Below are 23,930 nucleotides of genomic sequence, written 5' to 3' on the forward strand. Positions count from 1 at the left end.
TAAGGGTTAATTGTAAATGCTAGTAGCAGCACATTACAAAGTGGAAAGAGTCTGTATTTGCAGTGTGGATGAGTCACACATAAAGCCAGATTCTAAAGGCAGCAGTTTTAGTAACTACATAAACTAACGTGTTTTGGGATTGACTTCAGGCAATAGAACATATGTTTTACCGAAGAAGCATGGTTGTGGCAGACTCTGTGACACACATCACTCAGCATCTGCAGTATCAGGCTCTTCACTCTATTTCTGTGGCCAAGGTATGTAATCCAAGTTCTAATAATTAATCTTTGTCCTATCTAAGTGGTTTCAAAATTTATAAGCTTTCCTGTAGTTCCAAGCTTCTTCCTAGAAAACTGTACAGCATAGATGGTTATCTGGTTTTTGACCAAGAATGATTCACCTCTTCTTCTAAACTGCTGCATCTCTTGTCATCTTCCTCTTGTGTTCTTTTTAGATTTTATTTCTGGTGAATTTTCACAAACTGACCTTTGCTTACCTCTTTTCTGATGCACATTTATAAAGCAATCTGTTGCAGGTCTAAGCAAACAGCCTGTTATTTAAGTCTTTGTCTTCTTGGAAAAATAGAAGTACATGATGGCTTACAGGAACCTACTGTGGGCATAAATTCTCTATTTCATTGTGGGATAAAATGGCTTCTTTTGCTTATCAAATCTTGAATTTCAGAATTCAGGGCAAATGGGAAAATGAGACTTTAGTATGCCTGTTCTGATGTATTACTGATTGGTTTTATTCTTTCATCACATTCAGTAGCAGAATTACAAAGGATGTATGCTATTGTTACTGGTGCAGCTATTAAATTTCCTTTTTATTTGGCTGTAATCTCAATTTATGTATCTGGCATCTCTATATTTTCTAGGGTAAGCAAAAAAATAGTTGTACTTATAAAAAATTTATATATAGATATATATATATGTAGCAGGAATAGCATGAACTGAAGAGGTTCCAAACTTTAAAGTTACTAAGAAAAACTGTTTCTCTTCAAAGAGTACACATATATATGAGAGAGATGACTTTCAGAAACTTTTCAAATGGTATCTGTAATTACATTACAGTTATTTTTAAATGCATAGAAATATGCTAAGACTTCTGTTGAAGGATATTGGAAAGAACACATATGTGAGCCGTCCTTGGTATTTTGACTACTTATCAGAAAATATGTAAAAGGCAAAATGTTGGTAAATAGAAGGATCCATTAGTACTGCTCTTTTTATCTGCTCTGCTTTGTTTCTAAGTGGTGTAAGGTCTAAGACACACAGCAGATGAGGTTAGGAGCTTCATGCTGAGCACACAACACGTGTGGAAGATGTTTTATTTAACTCTTTTGTGAAACTTCCTCTTCTGCGTCCCTCTGCTACTCACAAATACATCTGTGACTTCCACTTTTTTGCCATTACACTTGGTTCCTTTCATTTGTTCATGCAAATAAGTTTGCACTTCATCTTCCTGGTACATTAGAGTTTGTAGAAAATTGTAAGCTGTCGTTATTACCATGTTTATATGTCTCATGGCTTTTCAGCTGTAAACTGAATTTTGTTATCAACAACTGGGAGTCATTGATTAAAAATTTAAATTACATGTCCGTTAGAACTAAATCTGCCATGCGCTCTCATGCAACTTGCACAGTGTTTGTGTACTGTATGACCTACCCTATGTCCATGTTGGCTGCACATATTCCAAGTTTATAGATAGGTAATATCACTAAATTGACAGAGTAAGTGAATCTGCATTCAGTTACCTCTGTTCACAAAACATAACTTGTTTGCAGAAATACTCAATTTATGACAAGTCCACAAAAGAAGAAATAGTAAGCTATTGCCTTTTGGGCTTAGGTAACTTTTCTCTGAATTTCTGTGTCTTTTTGTCATCAAGAAAAGGGTAATTTCTGATAAAAAGTACAGTGAGCAACGCCTGGATGTCCTCTCTGCTTTAGTGTTGGCTGAGAACACCCTAAATGGGCCAAGTACGAAACAGAGGCGACTGATTGTTTCCCTTGCACTGAGTGTGGGAACACAGATGGTGAGTGCCATGATTGTTCCAGCCCTTCATTTGTTTGGTAGAGTGTCCTATGAAAAAATATCATCCTTGTGATCTCGTGTTTATTTTTTTTTTCTTCATTTCTACAGAAAACATTTAAAGATGAGGAACTTATTCCCCTTCAGTTAGTTCTGAAAAAACTGGACTTGATCAGTGAACTCACAGAGAGGTAAGCAGTGGCAGCAGTATATAGAAGGCAGCAGTGTCTTGGGGCAGCCGGGTCTTCACTGTATGAATGTCAAAATCTGGTCTCTGCATGCTGGTGGAGATTTTTTGCATGTTTTGTAGACCAGGGATGGACAGAAAGAATTCCAGAGTTAGGTCTGAAGCTCACTTGTCTTTGGGCAAGTTATATTTCACCTGACTGTTGATTGTTTAGAAATTCTATCACTTTCTTGGATGACTTGGTTTTATGATAAGCTGAAGTGTTCCCCTTAACTCAACCCCAAAATTTATGAGTTAGTACCAGTCTGTTTGGGAGACTGGGCTGTTAGTTCACATGTGACACCATGTTTTCACTGCTGCTGTAGTTTCAGTGCACACTCAAGTTATACCGTGCTGGCCATTTGTAAACCAGGTAAATATCTGGGTTCCATGCAGTTTTTATGGAGGGAGAAAAACACCTTCAGTGGTTGACTCATGAGATAAAATCCTGGGAATAATGTAGACAAGTTGTATTGGGAGAGGCCTGTTTCTCCTTTGACTCACAGGAGAAAATTAGAGAATGTATGTTTGATTTCTAGGCTACTAATTAAGACATGTAATAAGAAAATGGTTGTTTTGGACTTCGCTGTAATGTAAGATTTAAATCTTTCAGAGACTGAGTAAATCTTTTCACTAAAGCAGGTACTTTTTATTTATAAATAGGCTAGTGGAAAAAAAAGAAATAAAAAGTTCTTTAACAAGGAACTTCTGAAGGTCAGTGCATCTGGAACATTAAATAATGATGTAAAACTTGGGCCTGAAATGCACTTGTCTTTAGTTAAAACACACTCACTGTGTTAGAAGAATGGTTTCTTCCAAATCTGTGTCTAACAGTTAATCTTTTATTCCAGAGTTCGGGCACAATGTGACTGTTGTTTCTTGTACTGGCATCGAGCCATCTTTCCAATCTATTTAGATGATGTCTATGAAAGTGCAGTGGATTCTGCTAGACTACATGTAAGTAGTAATGTTACAACTTACTAACTGTTGTGACAGCTTCAGATGAAGAGATGATAAACCTTAGACTGAAGCTCTTAAATGGAAAGCTCAAAAAGTAAATCCCTGGCTACTACTGAGTCAGACATTTCTCTCAGTCTGGGGGATGTAAAAGCAATCTTTGTTCTAAATCTATCTGTTAGATTTCTTTAAAAAATCTCAGGTTGCTGTTGTTAATTCTGTATCTCTGTGCCTGTCTCTTTGTTCCTCTCTTCATTCTAATTTGAAATGAACACCTGCTAGACTTCAGCATTAAAAACCTTTGTTTGTCATTGTGGTTACATATTTCTAAAGCAGGTATCACTGTGTTCAGTGATTCTGTGTTGAATAGTTGTCCTGTAGCTTTTCCCACCCCTCATCTCTTCTCCCCTTGTTGAAGTACTATGTACTTGCTGCTGATGTGAATCATGCTTTGGCTTGATAATCCTGATAAAAATCAATCGTCTGTTCCATGGTTGTACAGTACTGAAATGAATAAAGCGCAAATAATTTCTGATGAAATAGCTAATACTTAGGATCTTCCAGTCAGCAGCAAATAATACTTCAGGTTAAGGACATGACACTTCAGTAGGGTTTATGAAGTCCCTTTCTAATAAAAATGGGCAGACTAGTGATTCTGATTTTTGTTAGCTTTGAACTCTATTTGAGTTGCTGGTGATATATCTATCTGTTAATAATATATATTTTTTAATAAGTATATGTTTAGTGCACTACGGGACTGTGTACCTGCTATGATGCATGCAAGACACTTGGAATCTTATGAGGTGCTTCTGGAATGCTATGACAAAGAAATCATGGAAGTGCTCAATGAGGTAATTGGTTGTGGTTGGGAATTAAACACAGCACTGTGCTTGAAATATCTTTAGCTCAGATTAACATCTACTGTATAGCAAATCTGATATGATCTGTAAAAATTGCACAGAGAACTTTGGTTCTTTATTTTAATAAATAAGAAAGTGTTTATTTTGACTGATGATTTTGGTTCGTTAAGACCCATTTTTAATGATATCTGTGTTGGCTGGGAACATGAAAATACTGCACTCTAAAATTATGTAAGTTAACAAAACTTCAGTTACAGATTTGACTGTGCAGACAGAGGAGTGCTTTTTGTCAGATTAGCTTCTGTTTGGATGAATGCCTAAAATAAATGCTACTGTTCTTAGCGTGCATGCATGGCTTTTAGTAGTGAAGGGTCTGCAAATACAAATGGCCTCTTGACTGAATTATTATCTAGAATTATGAAGGAGGTTTTACAAAGAAAATGCAAATTTGGATTTCCCGAGTCCTAGTTTTTAACCTTTGAACTATGCTTTTTATTTGACTAGTTCAAGACCAAACATTACAGATTATTCAGAGAATCAGACCAAATTTCTTATTGTAAGACTCTTCCTCACTGAATTAGTTCGTACTATTTAGATAGATAGCCCTAAGCCTAGTTCCCCTTAAAATGAGAAATGAGAATACTTGAGTGTAAGTTGTGTTAAACTCCTGTGGAAGTTTTAGTCATGTAAAAGATGGCATTGAGTAGTTACACCTTTACCTTTTCTGAACTGTGTAACTTTTTCTTGCCATTGGGTACTGGAACAAGAGCACAGGAAATGAATCTCTTTCTGGTTCCCAAGTATTTATTGACTTTGACTTGTGTGGCCCTACCAAAGCAAAGCTTTCTTCACTAGTTTCATCAGTGTTACACATATCTGCAGAGAAGTGTTGATTCTGCTAACCAAGCATTGTAGATGGACACTGAACATCACCATTTTTTTGTGGTTTGCTTTTTTGTATGCTTGTTTGGGGTTTTGGTGTGTTTTCTTTTTTTTAAATTTAAACTTCTTGAATAGCACTTGCTGGACAAATTGTGTAAAGAGATAGAAAAGGACCTGCGCTTATCAGTTCACACACACCTGAAGCTGGATGACAGAAACCCCTTCAGAGTTGGCATGAAGGACCTGGCTCACTTCTTCTTTCTGAACCCAATACGTTTTTTCAATCGATTCATTGACATAAAAGGTGAGGGGAGTTGTACATTTGCTTGATTCTCTTATTTTCATCTCTTATACTTTGGCTTTGTATATCTTTTCCCTTCTTTCCACACTTTCCTAACTAAATAGGTAGCATTATTTTAGTTCATCCTTCTGTGTGTTCACAGCTTATGTAACTCATTACTTGGACAAGACCTTCTACAACTTAACGACCGTAGCTCTTCACGACTGGGCCACCTACAGTGAGATGAGAAACTTGGCAACCCAGCGCTATGGTTTAAGTATGACTGAGGCACACCTTCCCAGCCAGACTCTGGAGCAGGTACAGTGCCCACAGGACAGGAATAGAACTTCTTCCATTCCACTGTCATAGGACTGAGTAATTGAAATTAAAGTACCCAAGAGCAGAGAACTCTTTGGAATAAGTGACCTTTAATTTCTGGTTGATTTGTGAGGCAGGATCTTTATCTACCTTTGGAGATCACACTGATATCAGTTAATATCATGTTGGGCTTGTATTGTTCATTTTTTTAACATAATGAAATTAATTGAGTATGCAAAGTCAGAGAATGTTTTCTTGAAAATTCAGTTAGCAATTTGGCAAGCAGTAGATCCAGACAACTGTTAAAAGTATGGAATGACCTTTGAGTGGTGAGTCTTTTCCCCTAGTTTATTGCTAGCTTTTTAGCAGGTTCTGCTTCGTGATCATCAAGAGAAGCTATTTCCCAGGCTGGACATGGAGGACTTTTGGACATCTGTGAATTAGATTATAGGAGAGTGACTTAGAGCCTCCTAAAAGCTGCTAAACATGGTGCCATTCAGAATAAAGTTGTAGTGCCATCAAGTTAATGGTGATGATATTCACTGTTACAGGGTCTATATTTCGAAGACTTTCCTTCAAGAGTTTTAATATCTTGGATATTTTTGGCAGTTTGCTTCATTCCCTCATTTGGGTTAACACACTGGTGAAAGCTCTTAGAAGCACAGCCCCATTTTTGCTAATGTTCGTGATGGCTGTGTCTTCCTAAGTTGAAAGAGGGTGTAGAACTAAGTACTCCAGCTGGGTTTTTGGCACAAAGGTGCTGTAGATCAGCTTCTGTTTCCAGCTTTGGTTTTCTACTGGCCGTATTTGGTCAGTACATTGTTACAAAGAATTAAACAATTTCATGACATTGGTTTCATAACATTCATTCTGGTATGAGCTTTACTTCAAAACAAAGACACCCCACACTTCATAACCCCCAGCCTCAAAAGCCTGATAAAATCCCTGGCACAACTGGAAATAGGGTATATAAATTAAATAGCATCATCTCTAGGCCCAATGATAATTAAGGGATTCCTTAGGGAAAAATGTGTAAACAATTGTAAAATTTATATTGTAAATAGCAAACCTCAGTCTTTTAGGTTGGGCTAAACAATATTAAATAAAAGTAGCTAGGTGCTTATTTCTCCATAGACATCTATATGTCTGTAGAAATCTCTAAGGCAAGATTCTATATTTTAGAATCTGAAAACAGACAAATCTCAATTTTTAGTTTTTTTATTGTTTAATTGTGCATTGTGGAATAGGCTGGAGGATTCCTCTCTTTCAGGGGAAGCTGGAAAGAAAGAGGCAGAAGTGTAAATGTTAAAACATGAGCTGAGCTGCTTTTTTCTCCTCTAAGCATTATCTTACAAACACTGAACAAAAAGTGTTAAGAGGTTCTTCATTTTGCAGAGAAAAACCATTGCTTTCTAAAATACCTTCAAGTAACTGCAGAAACAGTATTTCTGCACCTTAGTGGTTAGATGCGTCAGTTGTTCTTGAAGAAGTTTTACCATAGTCATTCTCAATAAATAATATTGTTTCAGGGTCTGGATGTTTTGGAAATCATGAGAAATATTCATGTTTTTGTATCCCGCTACCTCTACAATCTGAACAATCAGGTAAGGTATTTCCCATACTTTTCCAGGCAGTTGGCTCCAGTTTGAAGGGATTGTGAAATGCAGAGTAGAGTACATGAAAGAAAAGTCCAGGCTGAACATGTGTAGTGAGAGGCTATAAAATAGTACTGCTACTTTAGATAAACACCCTTGGGGATGCTGTGGCTTGGTCTTCTAGATTGTTGTGTAGCATATTTTGGATATGTTATGGCAGTAGGATCACTCCATGTCAATTTTCTAGTGAAGCTAGAAGGCAGCAAGGATAATTGGCTGCTCCATAAGGGCATAGTAAGTACATGATTTCTGAGCTTGAAAAATGTGTATCTGAAAATGGGTTATTGGAGAGATGAAGCAGTGGCTGACATGGAGAACATGGACAGAGAGCAAACCTTTGGGGTTTCTCACAATGTGAGAATGAGGGGCCCACTACAAAAATGAGTGGCTTCCTGAAAGAAAAGAAGTACTTTTTTCATAGCTCATAATTCAGTAGTGGAACTCATTGCCGTGGTCTGTGTGGGGTCAAAAGTACAAACAGGTGCCAAAAGAGTTTAGACACCTTAATGTAGGATATAATCTCAATAAATATGGGAGTCTTGAGTGCAACATCTGCCTTGGAATTGTTGAATTACAGCTGTAGAAATCAGAAAAATTTACCAGATGAAGTTCATTGTATCCATGCTGTATTTTCTTGGTTCTTTCCCTAAGTACCAGGTATTAGCTGCTGTCAGAAATAAGGTATAGGCTATTTAGATCAGTAATTTATCACAGAACCAGTTTTAGGTAATTAACTTTATTTTTCCCTCCCTGCCTCCCAGATCTTCATTGAAAGAACAAGTAATAACAAACACTTGAACACCATCAATATCCGACACATTGCTAATTCAATTCGAACTCACGGAACAGGAATCATGAACACAACAGTGAGTATCTTTGGCACTGTTGTTGGATTACATAAACCTCCTCCTTGCATCTCCTAATAGTTTATTTGGTTATGTAGCTTTAATAATGCAGTAGTAATGTTCTGTGTGAATTAATAAAACAAATCAGTTCTTGGACATGGCACAAATGGATATCACAATCTGTTGGGAGTGTTATCACTTCCAGTTGTTACATAAAAGTTTATGAAGAGATTTAAAACTACATCAAAGGAGAGTCAGATGTTCTGGTTGGACTGTTCTTGACGTTATGTCCTGATTTGCTGCTTAGTAGACAGGTACTTTTGCTGCAGTTAAAGCAAATCTTGAGAAAATGCAATGTTAATTTTTTAAGTTCTTTTTGTAATTGCTATGCTTAAGAACTATCAGTTTTTCAATTTGCAAAATAAAAGCTACAGAACTCTAATCACTTGTTGGAAAACTGACTTCTTATTGCAAGGCTTTTAATGATGTCTGAGGTGTAGGTGGCCATTTTAACAGCCAAAGGCTGTTAAAAGAGAGAAATTTGCCTCTTTGCAAGGTAAATGCAAAGAGGTGCCTTGTGTCTGCTACAGCAGGACTTTATCATTGGGATTCTCAAGTTTGGATACAATGATAAAGGTGTTTTCAGGTCAGTGCTTTCCAGTCTGCTGCTTAACTTCCACGTCGTTGCTGTTTCCTTTTTTCTATTCTTCTGGCTCCATTAAAAAAAACCCCCCCAAAAAAAACCCAAAAAAAACCCAACCAAAAAACAAAAACCAAAACAAACAAAAAAACCCAAAAAAACCCCCCAAAAAAACCAAAAGAAAGGAACTTGCTAAAATATTCAACCCACTCTCAAGTCATTATTTTTGAAGTGGGAATTATTAAAAATAAAGTTTTAATGATTTGTTTCACTTTTTGTGGGAGAGTGGGGACTTTTTCAGAAAATGCTGCTACTCAAATTATTTTTTGGTGATGTAGATTTATTCACTTCTGATTGTGAGTGAAGTTATTTTTGCAGACATGAGAAGTATTGAGATATGTACCATAGAAGTGTACTTCTGCCTTTTGAGAAAATGTTTTAGAAAACTTTGAGGAAGTGAAAAAATGGTGCCAGGAGATTATGCAGATACTGAGGAAGTTGGTCATGTCTGCCTGTTTCAACTTGATGCTTGTATTGTTTCAAAAGGACAGTTACAGGATATTCCAAACAAACTAATGGCTGTGTAGGGCAGGTGATCAACTGAAATACTGAACTTGTCCTTTGGTCCCTCTGCCTTTCCTGGAAGAGAGTAGACCTTCCAGGAGAATGGTTTTTCATTTTTCCTTATTCTTTGAAAACAGTGAAATTAAAGTAAGTTGAGAACTTGCATTAGAAGTTACTTAGGCATCTGGTGAAAACAGGGTGTTAGATGTGTTTGTTACTTTGCTAACTTTCTTGATTTGACTGTTTGCTTTCTTTTTGTCTTCTAGGTAAACTTCACTTACCAATTCTTGAGGAAAAAGTTTTACATTTTTAGCCAGTTCATGTATGATGAACATATCAAATCCAGACTTATCAAAGACATCAGATTCTTCAGGGAAGTCAAGGATCAAAATGATCACAAGGTATAGTAGTTTTTGAAGGCTGTAGAGTAATTTGCTAAAAGAAGTGCTACTTTCATGTGACTGAAGGTGCACCAAACCATAACACTCCTATTATTTAAATGTGTATCCCCTGACAAAGGGACAGCTTCTGTCCTAGCAAAATGCAGTGTTACTAATACCTGTGTTCAGGAGGCCTTTGTTTCATTCTGTCTGCTCTGAAAATATGGAGTTGGCTAAAATCATTCTCTCCATGTCTTAAGGATGATTTGATGGAGTTGTAGTCTATTGGAGGTTCTAAACTTCTGGTCCAACTCATGCATAAGAGTTTTCAGTTTTGAACAATAAGCTTACTTGAATTGAATCCAAAATGATGTGATCATTTTGGATTCAAAATACTCATTCCAGTATGTCAGGATTTGGGAGTGAGGGTCTGATTTTGCATGCTAGAAAATTTTCTCAAAAATGGGAGAGACAATGTATTTAGTAAAATAGACTGCTAGCTTCTTTGCATGTCAAGGGCTTATTTGTTTTAGGAATACTTTCTTGTTCACAGTAAAACTATTTCACTTGTCAACTTGCAGAAGTGACTCAGTAAAATGAGCCTTGTGAACTAGTACAGACGAGCAGGTGTATGATTTATAAAAAAATAAAGCTGTAAATGTGGGGTAAAACTAAATTACAAATAGAATTCTATTGATGTGATGAAAAGATTTTTTTCTAAGGGTAGGTAATTATTCTTACAAATTATTCTAAAATTTTTTTCTAGTATCCCTTTGAAAGAGCAGATAAATTCAACCGTGGCATCAGAAAACTTGGAATAACCCCAGATGGCCAGAGCTATCTTGACCAGTTCAGACAACTCATAAGTCAAATTGGTATGAAATGCTATCTAAGATGTTATAAATGTTTTTAAATGGAAGAGTTCTTCATCAGCTAGTAACTGACCTTTTAGCTCAGGCTAAAGGTAGATTTAATTCCAGTCAGATGGAAAGTAGTTCACTTGTAGCCCATGCTATATAAATGCTCTCATCTAATTGCACAGAAATGGCCACTGCATGTCCTAATCTCCAAGAGAGTTACAGATTGCATAGATTCCTGTTCCCTTTCAGTTCTTTGTTATGCAACTGACTTTTATCCATGTTGAGTGTGTTTCCTAGTAAAAACCAATTACTGTTAAGTTCATGTATTTCAAAAAATGGCCATTCATCCTGCTGAAGTATCCTTGAGTAATGCATGATGTGACAATGCTATTTTCAGCCACTGATGCTGTAGATGTGCAGGACTGATCTGAACTTGCAAGTGTTTAATGTGCCCAGTGAAAAGAGTTTATACAAAAGTGAACAAACCCTTGCTTGATGATGTGTTTTTGTTTTATTTCTCTGCATAGACTTTTGATAGCAGGGTTCAATTTAACTTTTATAACTCGGCTTTCAGAGCCAAGTTCTTTGCCAGAACTACACGGCAACTTTAATTTACGTTTTCATAGCTCCCATAGGCTGTGAGAGTGTGTGTGTATTTAAGTAATTATAAACTGCTTCCTTGTTTTTTCTTGTTTTTAAAGGCAACGCTATGGGCTATGTACGAATGATAAGATCTGGTGGACTTCACTGCTGTAGTAGTGCAATTAGGTATTTCCACAAATATTTCATTTTCCTCTTTGCTCCTTCTCTTCCTCTTGCTCTCTATTCTTGCTGATATTCCCTATGCCCTTACCTATCCCCCATACATTTTGAAAAGTTCCCTTTATATGCCTTCATTTAAGTGGAATTATTGAAGACAGTGCTGGGATTCAGCACTGTACAATCATGGACATAAATCACTAAAAACCCACAAATTCTATGGGAAAACATGGCAAAAGAGTTAATAGAATGCACATGTAAGACATTAGTCCTTAATCGAGCAATTTGTGATGTTAAATAATTTCAAGGGTGCATTAAAGAAAAGTAATACAAACCTTGAGGAACTTGGAAAACACATTCCTTTCATACTTTTTTCTGTATAGGTTTTGTCTGTGTTTATGAACAGTCATGAAAACATAGTAACTTTTACATCATAAGAAATAGTTCGTTTTCTTGCAAGTAATAGTAAACTTAGAGTTACCAAGAGTATCAAGTGCTGGAGAGAGGAGATGGTAGTCCAGTAAAAACAGAAGTACAAATAACGATGTCTGTTTAGAAGTGAGGTTAATAATGCCTGGATGAGAATGGTGTGACAGATACGACATAATTTGAAGTAAGTAGTTCAAGCCCCGAAGATGAAATTAAGTAAATTATAAATTGGGGTAGATACTTCAGTGAACACAGACAGTTGAGCATAATCCTAACAAACAGTGAGTTTTCAGGTTTGTTCCTGATCTGGAAGATATTGTTAACTTTGAAGAGCTGGTGAAAGAAGAAGGACTCTCGGAAGAAACACAAAAAGCAGCAAGGTACACTAACATCATGCTTTTGAGGTCTGGGGCAGGGGTGGGATGAGAGAATTGTCATTTTTTATTTATAAATGCAGCTATTGGTTATTTGTGTGTGTGTATATTAAAAGTTCAGCTGCTTTTATGCAAAAATATTTGCTTTAAGCAAAGCAAATAGAAGCAGTTGTTTAGAAAATGTGAAGTAGCATTGATAGTAATAGACACTTAGAACCTGGTTTCTTGAAGAAATCCTTGTTTAAAAGCTAACAAGCTTTCGTCGCCGTGTGCCTGAGCTCTACTTCTAAAATGTTCAGGGTCTTAGATAAAAAAGAAGCAAGTATTCTATTCATAGACCTTTTCTGAGAAAATTAAATAAAGACACATGATTCAAATGGGCTGTAGAGGTAGGGTACCCTTCCAAATCCTGGACTGTGGATGTAGGCAAAGGGTGAAGAGAAGGTTGTTATCCCCCGAGGTGGATAAGCAAAGGGACTTTTAGCAGAACTGAGTAACCCATTGCTCATCCCTTGCAGGCAGCTGGACTCTGTGCTCAGTGACCTCACCCGGAACTTTGCAGAGGGAACCGAGTACTTCAAAATGCTGGTGGATGTCTTTGCTCCCGAGTTCCGCAGCCCCAAGAACATGCACTTGCGGAACTTCTACATCATTGTTCCCCCCCTGGTGAGTGTGTGCGTTGCACCAGGGCTCACTTAAAAAAAGGGCTTGTCAGATCAGGGTTGTGTTTAAATATTTTGTTATTAGACTGTAGTAGCATGCGTGGCTATGCCTTGGGAAATTTGTGAGTCTCTTTGTGATTCCAAGACAGCCTTTCATTCTTTCAGACCCTCAATTTTGTAGAGCATTCGATCAGTTGCAAGGAGAAATTGAATAAGAAGAACAAAAGTGGAGCAGCTTTCACTGATGATGGGTTTGCCATGGGTAAGTTTCAGCACCCTCACTAGCCTTTGGGTAAGCCAACATAATGGATATTTGCAAGAAAAGTTCTGTTTATAATTTGTCTGTTCCCATAATTAAAAATTCCATAATTTAATTGGGTTTGTCTTTGCTTCAGCAAAATGGATTTGAGGGTTATGGTTGTGTTCAGAATTTCCTAAACATGGAATAGCTGTGTATGGGAGCAGACAGTTTTAACATATATTGGTGCTTCCTAGTTTCTTTCAAAACTTGTGGTTCTCATCCAGATGAGAAGGAATGCAAGTATTTGGATAAGTTGTGAGGTTTTTAAAAAATTTAAGCTTGTTCTTTATTGTGATTTTTCCTGATAGATAATTCTAAGTTAATAACGGTTTAAATTATATTTGCATGAAATTATCAGCTTAGGCTCATCCATTAAAGACATTCACAAAATGTTTTGCAAATTGCATGTTGACTTTAGTACATGGTTTGTCAATGACTAGGTGTGGCTTACATTCTGAAGCTTTTGGATCAGTACCAGGAGTTTGATTCTCTGCACTGGTTCCAGTCTGTTAGAGAGAAGTATGTGAAGGAAATAAGAGCAGTAGCTAAGCAACAGAACGTGCAGTCCTCTAATCAAGATGAAAAACTACTACAGACTATGAACCTTACCCACAAGCGGCTGGAAGTTTGTTTACAGGTACAGCACGGGCCTGGTTACCTGTTCTGGTAACAATTTCTGTTCTGTTTTGGGTTCAGCGCTTATCCATCACAAATCATGTCACTGTGTTCTGATGGAGCTCATTGAGAGCAAAATCCAGAGCATTCTCTACAGCAAAAATGCAAAAAGAGCATAAATACTTGAGGTGTATGACGTGAAGGGAATGCCGTTGGTTTTTGTGCTATTTGAAGACCTGGTTGATTGGAATTCTTTGTCCCATGGAGTTTGAAATGTAATGCAACTAAACCAGAAATGCTTTAACAGGAGAGAATGGTTAAACTTCTAACGACAAAGATTTCACATAACGCTGTGAACCCTCAGAGTTGCCTGTGTGTTAATTTTGAGCTGCTGAATGGAATGATGCATTAGCTGTCAAATAGAGGAAAGGTGCATTTGAATTTTGAAGCACAGAAGCTCAGGTTTTGTCTGTGGTGTGCTGCTTTCTCACTCGTGATTGGAGAAGCCTATGGGACAAATCTGTCATTGGTTAGTTTTACAGCCCATGATTACATTCTGTAATGTCTTGTTGAAATAGATAAGGCCCTGTATGCCCTCATGGTATCCAGGAGTGTGCACTGTGTTTGGTCCTCTGTGTTTAAAAAACCACATCACTGAACCTTGTTCAGACACTGATCAAGCCTGTAGCCATTTAAATTACTGGCTTGCATGGTTTTCCATGGGCAAGTTGCTCTAAGTTCTCACTGCTGCTACAAATCTCATTTTCAGCCTCAGCAGATCAGTGATGGATTGCAGTGATGCTGCTTTGCTTAAAGTTGCCCTTTAATGTAAAGGCTGACATTTGCTTTGTAAAATGCATGTGAATAAGGTATGAATGGAGAAGGATTTTCAAGAGCATTTAAGTGATTTAGATACTGAAATCTAGGTGCCTAAGATGCTCCTGAAAAATCCCATTTATATCGGTCTGCAAATTCATTCTTGTGATACTCTGATGCTCCTCTTCTTTCTCTTTTCCCTTAGGAATTTGAACTCCTTTATTTCTCACTAAGTAGTGCAAGAATTTTTTTCAGAGCAGATAAAACTGCAGCAGAAGAAAGCCAGGAAAAGAAAGAAAAAGAAGGTGAGTGAATGCTGTATGTAGAACATTTTGGCTAAGGAGATTGTGTGCCCTAATAGGGAAGGTCCTTTTTGTTTTATTCATAGCTGCTTTCGTGCTCATGGGTCGGTCAGCATCACACTTACCTCGTCAATTACCAGTGTTGACAATGACAGCCTTAGCTGGTGTTAAATAAAGTGGTTTTCACCCATTGTACCAGCTGGTTTTCAACTTTCATAGGCAGATGATGCAGTTACTATATATATTCAGATGTTTATGATGTACTTGGTCTCCTATTGAATTCTGTATTCAAAGAGTAAGATCTTAATTTGTGGTGTGGTCTCTTGACTAGGTAATGTGGGTCTTTTGCATTTCTATTCCTGCTTGTCTATTCTCCCTCATGAATTCTGAAAGATTCTCTTGGGAAAATCCTTTCTAAAGAAATGAGAGTACTTCTAAGGATCAAGATCTAGAAATGCAGTTCAGTCACAAGTAGAAACTCGGGGAGCAGTATATTAAAAATTGAATTGGTGAATAATTCTCCAATTATTGTGGTTCTGACAAAGGCACAGGTGACCTGTGAGATTACAGTTACTGGAGAAAAAGATTCGGGTTTTTTCTACATGAGAAAAACAGTTTGTAAAGAAAAAAAAATCTTTTGGCATGAATTTACATTTGATCATATTCACTGAAGTTGCTCAAATAAATAATCAGCGCCAAGAAAAAGCCCACCAAACACAAATCCAAACAACTCCAAGCATTGTGGTAAGAATAGATGTGCTGTTCTGGAGTCTGTAGGAGACCATTCTGAAGAACATCAGTTAATTATATTTTAGATTAAATATTCTCTGTTATGACACCTGTTCAGTTCCCCAGGCATGTGTTGTGCAGTGAGTAAAGCTGGAGGTGCATACCAGGGTGGAAAGTTCTGAACATGGTAGTATCTATGTCTTCTACCATGATATTTGGACTCTGAGAAATGTGTGAGCATTGTATATGTAATTTTTAGACAAGTACTGCTGATTGAAGAACCTTTCACCCCAAATATGAATTTCTTCATAGGGTCAGGACTTCTTGTGCTGCAAGGTCTGGTTGCATATGGTGACCATGAAATTCTGCATCAGATGTTGCTATGACATCAGCATCATATATATATATGCTAAGATTTGAGGGGTTCTGTTTCGAATAGAGTGTTAAACATGATCCATGTCTTTATTTTTTATTTTTGTAGAAGAATCTGGTAAAGCAAGCAACGGAGATCTTTCTAACTCTACGCCTGCAGAGCCTGTTGTGAAATGACATGGCTGGTATGGGTGATGATTACTTACTCAAATAACTCATGTCCTTGTCTTCATCAGTAACACTTTGTAGGGGTAAAAGCTCTAGATTTGATTTACTTGCTCTGTTAAATCCAAGAGGAAATGTACAGTAGTATACTAGCATCCAGTGAGGCTAGGTCTGTGTTTGTCTGTATTTCCTGTAGAAACTCCTATTTTTCAGGAGTTTGTATTATTTACAGCACTTTCTTTAGATTGAAAATAATTTAAGAAAATGTTGACCTTGGAGGTAGTTATTTTAAAGTACAGATGTGCAGATAAAAAAAATCCTTAATTATTTCTAGATGCATTCTCGCATCTCTATTATAGCATTTAAAAACCCCAAACTCCATAGGCTGTTGGTCCAAGATTTGAACTGGCATCTCTTCAACCAGAGAAAAAAAATTGAATCCAGATATTGGATGTATCTGTTGTTCAAAAAATTATTCAGACATGTGGTAAGATGTCCAGTCATTGTGCAGTCCTGTTGCATTTAATGCAGTCACAGGTTACACTGTGGGTGTAACAGTGTATGTTGTGAATGTATGTTAAATCCATTACACAAAATGGAAATGCTTATTACTGTTTCATTCCAAACCACCTTGTTCTTACTATAGATAGTATTTGTCCTGTGGGAACTTAGGATCCTGTCAGGCATTTATTTTCCCCTGTTTTTGCCCCCTTATCAAAGAATGGGAAAACAAGGAAAGTTAACATAACAAATTACTTCTCATTTCATACCGAAGGTCTGATTTGCATCCACAGAAGTAAGGAAATCCAGAGCCAAGACAGAACCACAATCAGCTCTTCCTTTTATGACCAGACACTGTGATGGGTGTCTGTAACTATTAAGTGATCTTACAGTTCATGAATATGTTGTGCCTAATTGCAAATTTCAGCCTCAATTCTGTATTTCCTAGCCTTTGTAGGTCTATTGTACCATGTGTTGTTCATACAGTCTTACATGCCTGATTATTAACAGTAATTACACTGCAGGCTCAGAAGCTGCTGAACACTGTGAGAACTCTATATAACATCTGTCCATGCCTGCAAGTAGAGGTTCTAGATTGTGCAAGTGTTACTTGGATTCCTAACTTAAGTAGCTAGAATTAGCTTAAAAGAAAACACCATTTTTATTAAAATACACAGGTGTGTTTTAATCTCCCAGAACATAACACCCTTCTAGGTCTTACCAACCAGAATAAACTACTCCAGTCAGTGCAGCTGAGAGAACTACCCTTGGGGGTTTTTTTGGCACTCCTGTTTTTTTAGACCAAACTTGCTTTAATACTTGTTTTAATGGTTCAGATTGTTCCATCCACTCTTGGGTGACTGGTTAAAACAATTCCTGATGTACTTCTGATTCGTCCCTTCCTGCCAGTCACTTCAACATTCAGACAGCAAGGATGAATGTTTTGTCGCAACTGGAAAGACCAGACTGATACAAACGTTCCATTTGTTGGTTCTGAGAACACGACACACAAGCTTCATGGACTGTTAAAATCAGCTGGGCTCATTAAAGTTTTTATTTTTAATTCATTATAACTGCCCTAAAGGATGCTGCATTACTTGATTTATATTTTTGCTTTTTTACTTTGATACAGGGGTTTTTTTTTAATTTGTGTACACTTTTTTTGACCAAACTGTGCCCGCACTGAACGCTCAGTAGCACTGCCGAGATCAGCATTCTTGCTGCTGCTTCCCATCCTGCTGCAGTTGCTGTGCACATCCTTCCACATTCCCATCTCAGCTGAAGTCATGTAAGTTCATGGAGTGGAATGGCCAAGCGCTGCATTTCCTTCTTCCACAGCAACGGCAGAATCACACATAGATGGTGTTCCTTTCCCCCAGGATGGCCTTGCTAGGGCGCTGTGTGCAGTCAAGACACAGCCCACACTCTAATCTGCACTTGTATTTTCCCTCCTCCATTTTTTTTTCTTTTGGAAAGACACTATCTTGCTAAGGTAAGACTTTGCAGCTGAACATAACGTGAACTAAGCACTGTCTTCATGTACGGTGGTTAACAAATTCACGTGGTTCTGGTGATGGAAATTCTAGAGGAAAGACATAGACTATTTTTATAGACGCCTGTTTAATCTGGGAGGACTGAATGTATACTCTATGCGGCAAAAATATATACATACACAAATATGTACAGTGATAATAGAGCTATTCTTGCTAATACAGGACTGTAGTTTGTATTTCCTTCTTTCTCTTTGTCATGTAGCAGCATAGACATGCAGAAAGATTTTTCTCATCTGAAATCCAAGGTGGGTCCTAGGTTTGGATGTCACATGTGACACTGAGTTGCATTAAATCCTTTTGTCTCCCCACAAAGATATGGAAGGGGTGCAAAATTCATGCTGTGGTGCTACTATTCTTTCTATTGCTTTTGGCCTCCTGTTGCAATTACAGGAACCAAATGAACCCTAACTCGTTGTCTGGAGATGAGACAATGGAGCTAAAACAAAAAGTCCCCTAAACTAAACCAAACGTGCTCACTCAGAACTCCCAGGGGTGCCAGAAGGGAGGGTGATGAATTTGCTGCAGGGACATAAAACATGTCGAGCGGTTTTTTCCTTCAGGATAGGGTCAGAATAGGCTCAAGGCCAGGCTCTCACCCCCAGCAGGCAGCTGCCACCACTGCCCTCAGGTGTCCAGCCTTGTGCCAAGGCTGCTGGAAGTGGCAGCAACTGCTCTGCCAGGGGTCGTGCACACTCTTGTCACAGTGCCCTGTATGCCACAAGCCCGGGGCTGCAGTGCCCTGCCCCTCGCAGGGCAGTGGAAGCAGAGCATGGACACCCTGTCAGCCCTGACACCAAGGGTCTGCGTGGCCCCAGCAACACCATGGTGCTGAAGGGCACATTCTGCAGGTCTGGAACCAGAAGGAAATTTGAGTTGCGTCAGACGTCCATCAACAGCTGTTTTCAGCTTCTCAGGTACAAAGGACCAAATGTACTACTTAATGTTTCCTAACTCATTGTACAAAAGGGTATTTTGTTACTCCAGTCTCTTTGGTTTGTGAGTAGAGAACATTATGTACATAAAACTGTGTTAATAAATGCAATTTTGAGAACCTCATTCTTAGTGTTTTCAGTAACACCAGTTCAGCGGGTGTTAATTTTTTTAATAAGACAGCTTCAGCTTTTATTTATGAAGAAGGTTTTGTGTCAGTTACTAACAGTTTCTTCCATGGTACTTTTAAACATTCGGTAACCAGTTAAATTAAATTTATTCCACATCAAACACTTCCAATCCAGGATCCTTCAGATACTCTTGTACAGATTCTGCTTATGGAAAATCTAGTTTCCTAGTGACTGAGAAGAGTTAATTTAAGTTTGAGGAATTTCAGCCATTTTTTCTAGATATCTTATCTTGAGTAATATAAACTATGCTACAGCTTACACCCCTCCCCCCAGTAACAGGTATTTATTTTGTCTACTTTGTTCTTGCAGAGTAATGTTGCTCATGTTTTCAGGAGGGGAAAAAAATATAAACTTATTAGCCAAATATCTCTAGTGTCTAATCTTAGGAAGGTACTACAAAACTTGTCAATACATTGTAGACTTGTAATCTAACATTTTATTGCTCAGTTTCTTAAAACCAAAGGTTGCTGGTAGACTCAGCTGTTTCATGTCACCACAACGTTAAAAATACAAAGAATTCTTACTACAAAAGTACTTATTTGTCCTACTATTACCATCTCTGGCAAGAAACCTAGCCATAGAAAAACTGCACACAACTAACATGCCACATTCGTTGCCTCCTTCTGAGGTTTGCATGTCAGTGGTATTTAGAATAATAAATCAAGGAGATACATTATGTCCATTATTTAATTAAAGAACGTGAGAGTGCGGTCCCCTGGAAGGTAAGAGTAGGCACTTAGATTTGTTTTGTAAGCTTATTCTATATGCAATATAAAAATAGATTATATTAATAGGAAAAATTTAGTGTTTAACAAATTTTGTAAATAGGCTAACACAAAAGGTAAATCTTGTTACACTTAAACTAGACTAAAAATAACTTCATCTGAAATAAAGTAGATAGTGCATTTTTAACCTTCATTCAGATGCACATAATCATGCAAACTATAAAAATTGACTATGGTAGGAAATTTGAGGCCTGATATTTGTCAGAGGAGCAGGCAGCTCACACGAATTTCAGTGGAATGAGAGGCTGCTGGCCCTGTAAATGTAAGGAATGCCGTTAACCCTCGGTGGCCGACAGCTGCGCTCTCCTGCCCACCAGCAGCGCGGGGCTCCTGCCGAAACATCGCTCGGGATTGTCAGCTCCCCAGACTCAGCTCCACCCTACACATTCACAAATGCAAAATGCCTCGAGGGCCCAGTCCTGCTGTGCTGCCACTGTAAAGCCAGAGGGACGCCCTGCAAAGTCGCCAGTGCTCTCCAGCAGGAAAGGGCAGCTGGCCTCAGGTGTGCGCAGGTGACTGAAGAGGTTCTTGCAAAACGACTCCCTGCTTTTGCAGCTCCCGCACAGGCTGCAGGAAGTGATAGGAGCTGCTTATGCTTCTGACTCCTCCCCTCCTTCATGCACGGTTCCATCCTCTTCTGACACATCATTCAGGAGCATAAACTTCCCATCATTTGTGAATGGCACAGACTTCATTAGCTGAGCTAATGCTTCTGGATCCTGAAGAAAAAGAGAGGTCAGCAAGCTGCAGCAGCCATTGAGGAACATAGATTTCCCAGTACTTCTTGCTAAGGTTTTGCAACTTCGGGGTTTTTTTGGTTTTTTAAAACAACCTTTAGAATAAAGATTTGAAACATAAGCAATACTTTTTGGTTAACTAAAGACCCGTTGGGTATATAAGAAAAAAAAAAAGTAATTAATTTTGAGCCTTTATTTTGCTGTTCTTTAGTTACTGAAAAGCAAGGAGAAAAGTAACAAAAGTCTAAATAATTTATTTATTTTACCCATGCTTATTGGTTGTGACTAAAGCTCATTCCCCATCTTGTTCTTAAGTCTTAGCAGCAAAACTATACAGCAAATACTAGTCACATCTATATAGATAAAATGTATCTAACAAGGGACAGGGGAACTCCGTCATTCATTTTAAGTGCAATAACACTGTGATTTTCATCCCTAGGGAAGGAAAGAATCTAAGTTTCTAACAGTGAAACAGCAGTTTCACTGTTTTTATGCTTCATTACAAAGAGCTGGTTTGGTTTTTTTGAAAACTTTGCTCACAGCTTTCTTTCAGACATGAACAACTGGATTTGAATAATTCTGAATTTGGTTTGGGGTGGCACATTTTATCTCAAATCATGCTACTGTGAAAAACTGAGTTTATTTTTGCTGTGTTAAATAATGTCTGCAAAACTTTGCCCTTAGGAGGAGTAGCAGTTCTCTTTTCTTATGCACACCAGAGGTATCTGGACAGTGCAGCTGAAAAGCAGATCATGATGTATCATACAGATGTGGGGAATGAAACAAACTTACCTTCTGTGCCTCAATAATTTCTTTTCCCAAGCTAATGGCATAGCAAATCTACAAAGAAAAAATACATGTAAAGTTCAGTTTCGGTTTAGTTTTTTTGTTCCTTAATTAAGAGTAAACCACAGAAGTGTCAGTGCAGACTTAGTCTTAAAACCAGGCCTAAAAGCAGAGGTGGAATACCAATTTGCTATGCTAACTACAGATAAAACTATCTGGGGTTCAGCTTCAAAGCTCACAGAGGCTGGTAAATCTTTGTGCTCAGCCTGGTTAGTTTTATTCAGCAGACTTTATTCCCACACTTGGGGGAGTGTTACTGTTTGTAGGGACAGAAGTTCTCCACCCCACTCCCTATTTCTGTTACAGCATGCAGCGAACAGCCAGTGGTGTTAGCACATACGGCTGCCTTGTCTGTGAAAGCTTCACAGCTGCACATCTCAACATAGCTGACATTGCTTTTGTTAGTGCTGGTGCTGGACAGCACTTTCCCATCTCTCTTAATACTGGAATTAGCATTCCCATCCTTTCCTCTTTGTACATGCTGCTGCATTATCTGTTCATTGGGTCCTTTTTAGACGTAAGCCAGTAAAGGCTTCCATGTTAACACAGGTTTTCTTGGCCAGAAATTGAGCTGCTCTTGTTTCTATAGCCCTGTTTCCCAGATGTGTAAGCCAAGAAGCCACAGACCTGTTTTCTAAATGAATTTTATTAAATGTTATGCAAACCTTTTCCCCTTCTGTATTGCTCTCAAAAACATATGCACTCATGGATTCTTCTCCCAGAGTCTCACTGAGGTGGATCACAAAGCCAATCAGTCTCCTGTTCTCCTGATGGGCAGCAAACTGTGTCACAGTGGTGAGTTCAAACTGGAAAAGTAAAATAAATAATTTATTTGTTTTAACCAGGTCAAGTTAGCTAGTTAGCTCAGGTTTGTGTGACTGAGGAGTCACTGCTGTGATAGAAAAAGTTACTTACACTTGCTCGTGTAACTTGGGTTTGAGGATCTATTAACCTGCAATTACATGGTGGGGAAAAAAAGAAAATTATTTTAGTGACTCCTGGTAATTTCAAGGGGCTTTTAAATAGAAAGGCAGTAACTCTAGCAGTTTTATAGATGAGGAAACATGCACACAATCAGATGCTTTAGCTGTGCTTGGCAAGGCTCGAATCTAGGCCTTGACTCTCAGCTGCCTGACAGGTCCAGGTCAGAGCACCTTTCTGAGTCACCTGGAAAGGATCCTGAGTGCCTGGGTTGACACAAAATGCAGAGGGACATAAACACACCCCAGCTAAAGGGAATATCTGATATCAGCATATTCTACAGTGACACTACTGTGGAAGGACAGTGTTAGGAAAGAGAATCTTCCAGTCCATTGTTTTGTATCTTTTTTTTTTTGTATCTTTGCAGGGTCTTACAGTCCCACTGCATCCCTTAGATTTTGATAGGACACTCTTACAACTTTGTCTGGAGGATCATTTCTAGATATCACACAGTAAGAAAGACATTTCTTTCTAGGTGAAGTGACTCTTAGGATCTTGCTTCCTCAAAGGGTGTATGTCTTAGAGAAACAAAACCAACGATACATAATTAATCACAAATTGTATGAAGAGAACAGAATAGTGACAAGCTAAGGCTTTTACAGTACCTCAGGTTCTTGCTGGTGACCATGAGGTGGGATTCAGTCATGCGGAAGATGTTGTGAATGGCCCGAGCAGCCAACACTTGTCTCATGGCTTCATAGATCACCTCGCACGTCTCATCGGACTGAACAGCCATGGACCCTAAAAACCGAACCACGAACATCTGCTGCAGGAGGGAGTCTGCAAGAGAAAAGCCAGGACTTCCTTCACTCTGCTACTCCAGTCTTCCAGTAGCTCAAAGTATCAATGGAATTATTTTATTCACTCTGGAAATTCAACAGTAAGCCTGTGGTTGGTGACTGTCATGAGTGGTGGCTTTCTGCCATGAGTCACACAGTGCCCTGACCCAGTTTCAAACTGCGTGAACAGGCAGCAGTGTGGAGGTGGGGAAGGAAGTTCTTGCAGTTGCCTGGAAGCTTTAAAAGTGTAACTGGTCCTTTATGCTTCATTTGATTAGCTAAGTAAAATTCCCTTGCCTGTTTTGCTATCGTGTGCACATAAACTGTGATGATTTAGGACTGTGCACAAGCCTTGGCTTCAATTAAGCCTTGTACATTCTTCCCTTTCTTTTATGTCCTTCTGCCCTTCCATGCAGCTGGACCCAGTGAGGTTTTCACCAAACCCTTCCTTGACTGTCACCATAAGACTTACTGACAACTAAGCAGCCATTATGCAGCACAGCCATCACTTGACAGGCTCCTTCTATGGCTGGGGGGTGAGCAAGGGAAAGCAGGGTGAATGTTCAGAGCAGTAGGTAGTGCTTTGGTTCTGAGCAGTTTTCT

The 23,930-nt window shown here is 38.4% G+C and overlaps 2 protein-coding genes across 3 annotated transcripts in view; one reads left to right on the plus strand and one right to left on the minus strand.

Annotated features, from left to right (window-relative positions):
• Positions 1 to 18,961, plus strand: part of WASHC4 (WASH complex subunit 4) — a 39,227-nt gene extending 20,266 nt beyond the window's left edge. The window contains exons 16-34 of one of the 2 annotated variants that reach the window (XM_082280781.1): positions 150 to 257; positions 1,891 to 2,037; positions 2,145 to 2,224; positions 3,111 to 3,216; positions 3,951 to 4,067; positions 5,094 to 5,262; positions 5,402 to 5,556; positions 7,086 to 7,160; positions 7,973 to 8,077; positions 9,527 to 9,661; positions 10,407 to 10,515; positions 11,202 to 11,268; positions 11,982 to 12,068; positions 12,581 to 12,728; positions 12,890 to 12,986; positions 13,466 to 13,662; positions 14,662 to 14,761; positions 15,969 to 16,044; positions 16,800 to 18,961. In XM_082280781.1, coding sequence (XP_082136907.1) covers positions 150 to 257; positions 1,891 to 2,037; positions 2,145 to 2,224; positions 3,111 to 3,216; positions 3,951 to 4,067; positions 5,094 to 5,262; positions 5,402 to 5,556; positions 7,086 to 7,160; positions 7,973 to 8,077; positions 9,527 to 9,661; positions 10,407 to 10,515; positions 11,202 to 11,268; positions 11,982 to 12,068; positions 12,581 to 12,728; positions 12,890 to 12,986; positions 13,466 to 13,662; positions 14,662 to 14,761; positions 15,969 to 16,036 — 2,070 coding nt within the window. In that variant the 3' untranslated portion in view covers positions 16,037 to 16,044; positions 16,800 to 18,961. Of the gene's footprint in view, positions 1 to 149; positions 258 to 1,890; positions 2,038 to 2,144; positions 2,225 to 3,110; positions 3,217 to 3,950; positions 4,068 to 5,093; positions 5,263 to 5,401; positions 5,557 to 7,085; positions 7,161 to 7,972; positions 8,078 to 9,526; positions 9,662 to 10,406; positions 10,516 to 11,201; positions 11,269 to 11,981; positions 12,069 to 12,580; positions 12,729 to 12,889; positions 12,987 to 13,465; positions 13,663 to 14,661; positions 14,762 to 15,968 lie in introns of both variants that reach the window. The other variant, XM_082280780.1, reaches the window with a different exon arrangement.
• Positions 18,962 to 19,183: 222 nt separating this feature from the next.
• APPL2 (adaptor protein, phosphotyrosine interacting with PH domain and leucine zipper 2) overlaps positions 19,184 to 23,930 on the minus strand; it is a 33,669-nt gene continuing 28,922 nt past the window's right edge. Inside the window, exons 17-21 of the mRNA XM_082279583.1 lie at positions 23,154 to 23,328; positions 22,483 to 22,519; positions 22,233 to 22,373; positions 21,514 to 21,561; positions 19,184 to 20,703 (exon numbers count right to left, since the gene is read on the minus strand). Of these exons, the coding sequence (XP_082135709.1) occupies positions 20,575 to 20,703; positions 21,514 to 21,561; positions 22,233 to 22,373; positions 22,483 to 22,519; positions 23,154 to 23,328 (530 nt within the window). The 3' untranslated portion in view covers positions 19,184 to 20,574. The remainder of the gene's footprint in view (positions 20,704 to 21,513; positions 21,562 to 22,232; positions 22,374 to 22,482; positions 22,520 to 23,153; positions 23,329 to 23,930) is intronic.

Source organism: Coloeus monedula (assembly GCF_965178545.1).
Source record: "Coloeus monedula genome assembly, chromosome: 4".
NCBI lineage: Eukaryota > Metazoa > Chordata > Aves > Passeriformes > Corvidae > Coloeus > Coloeus monedula.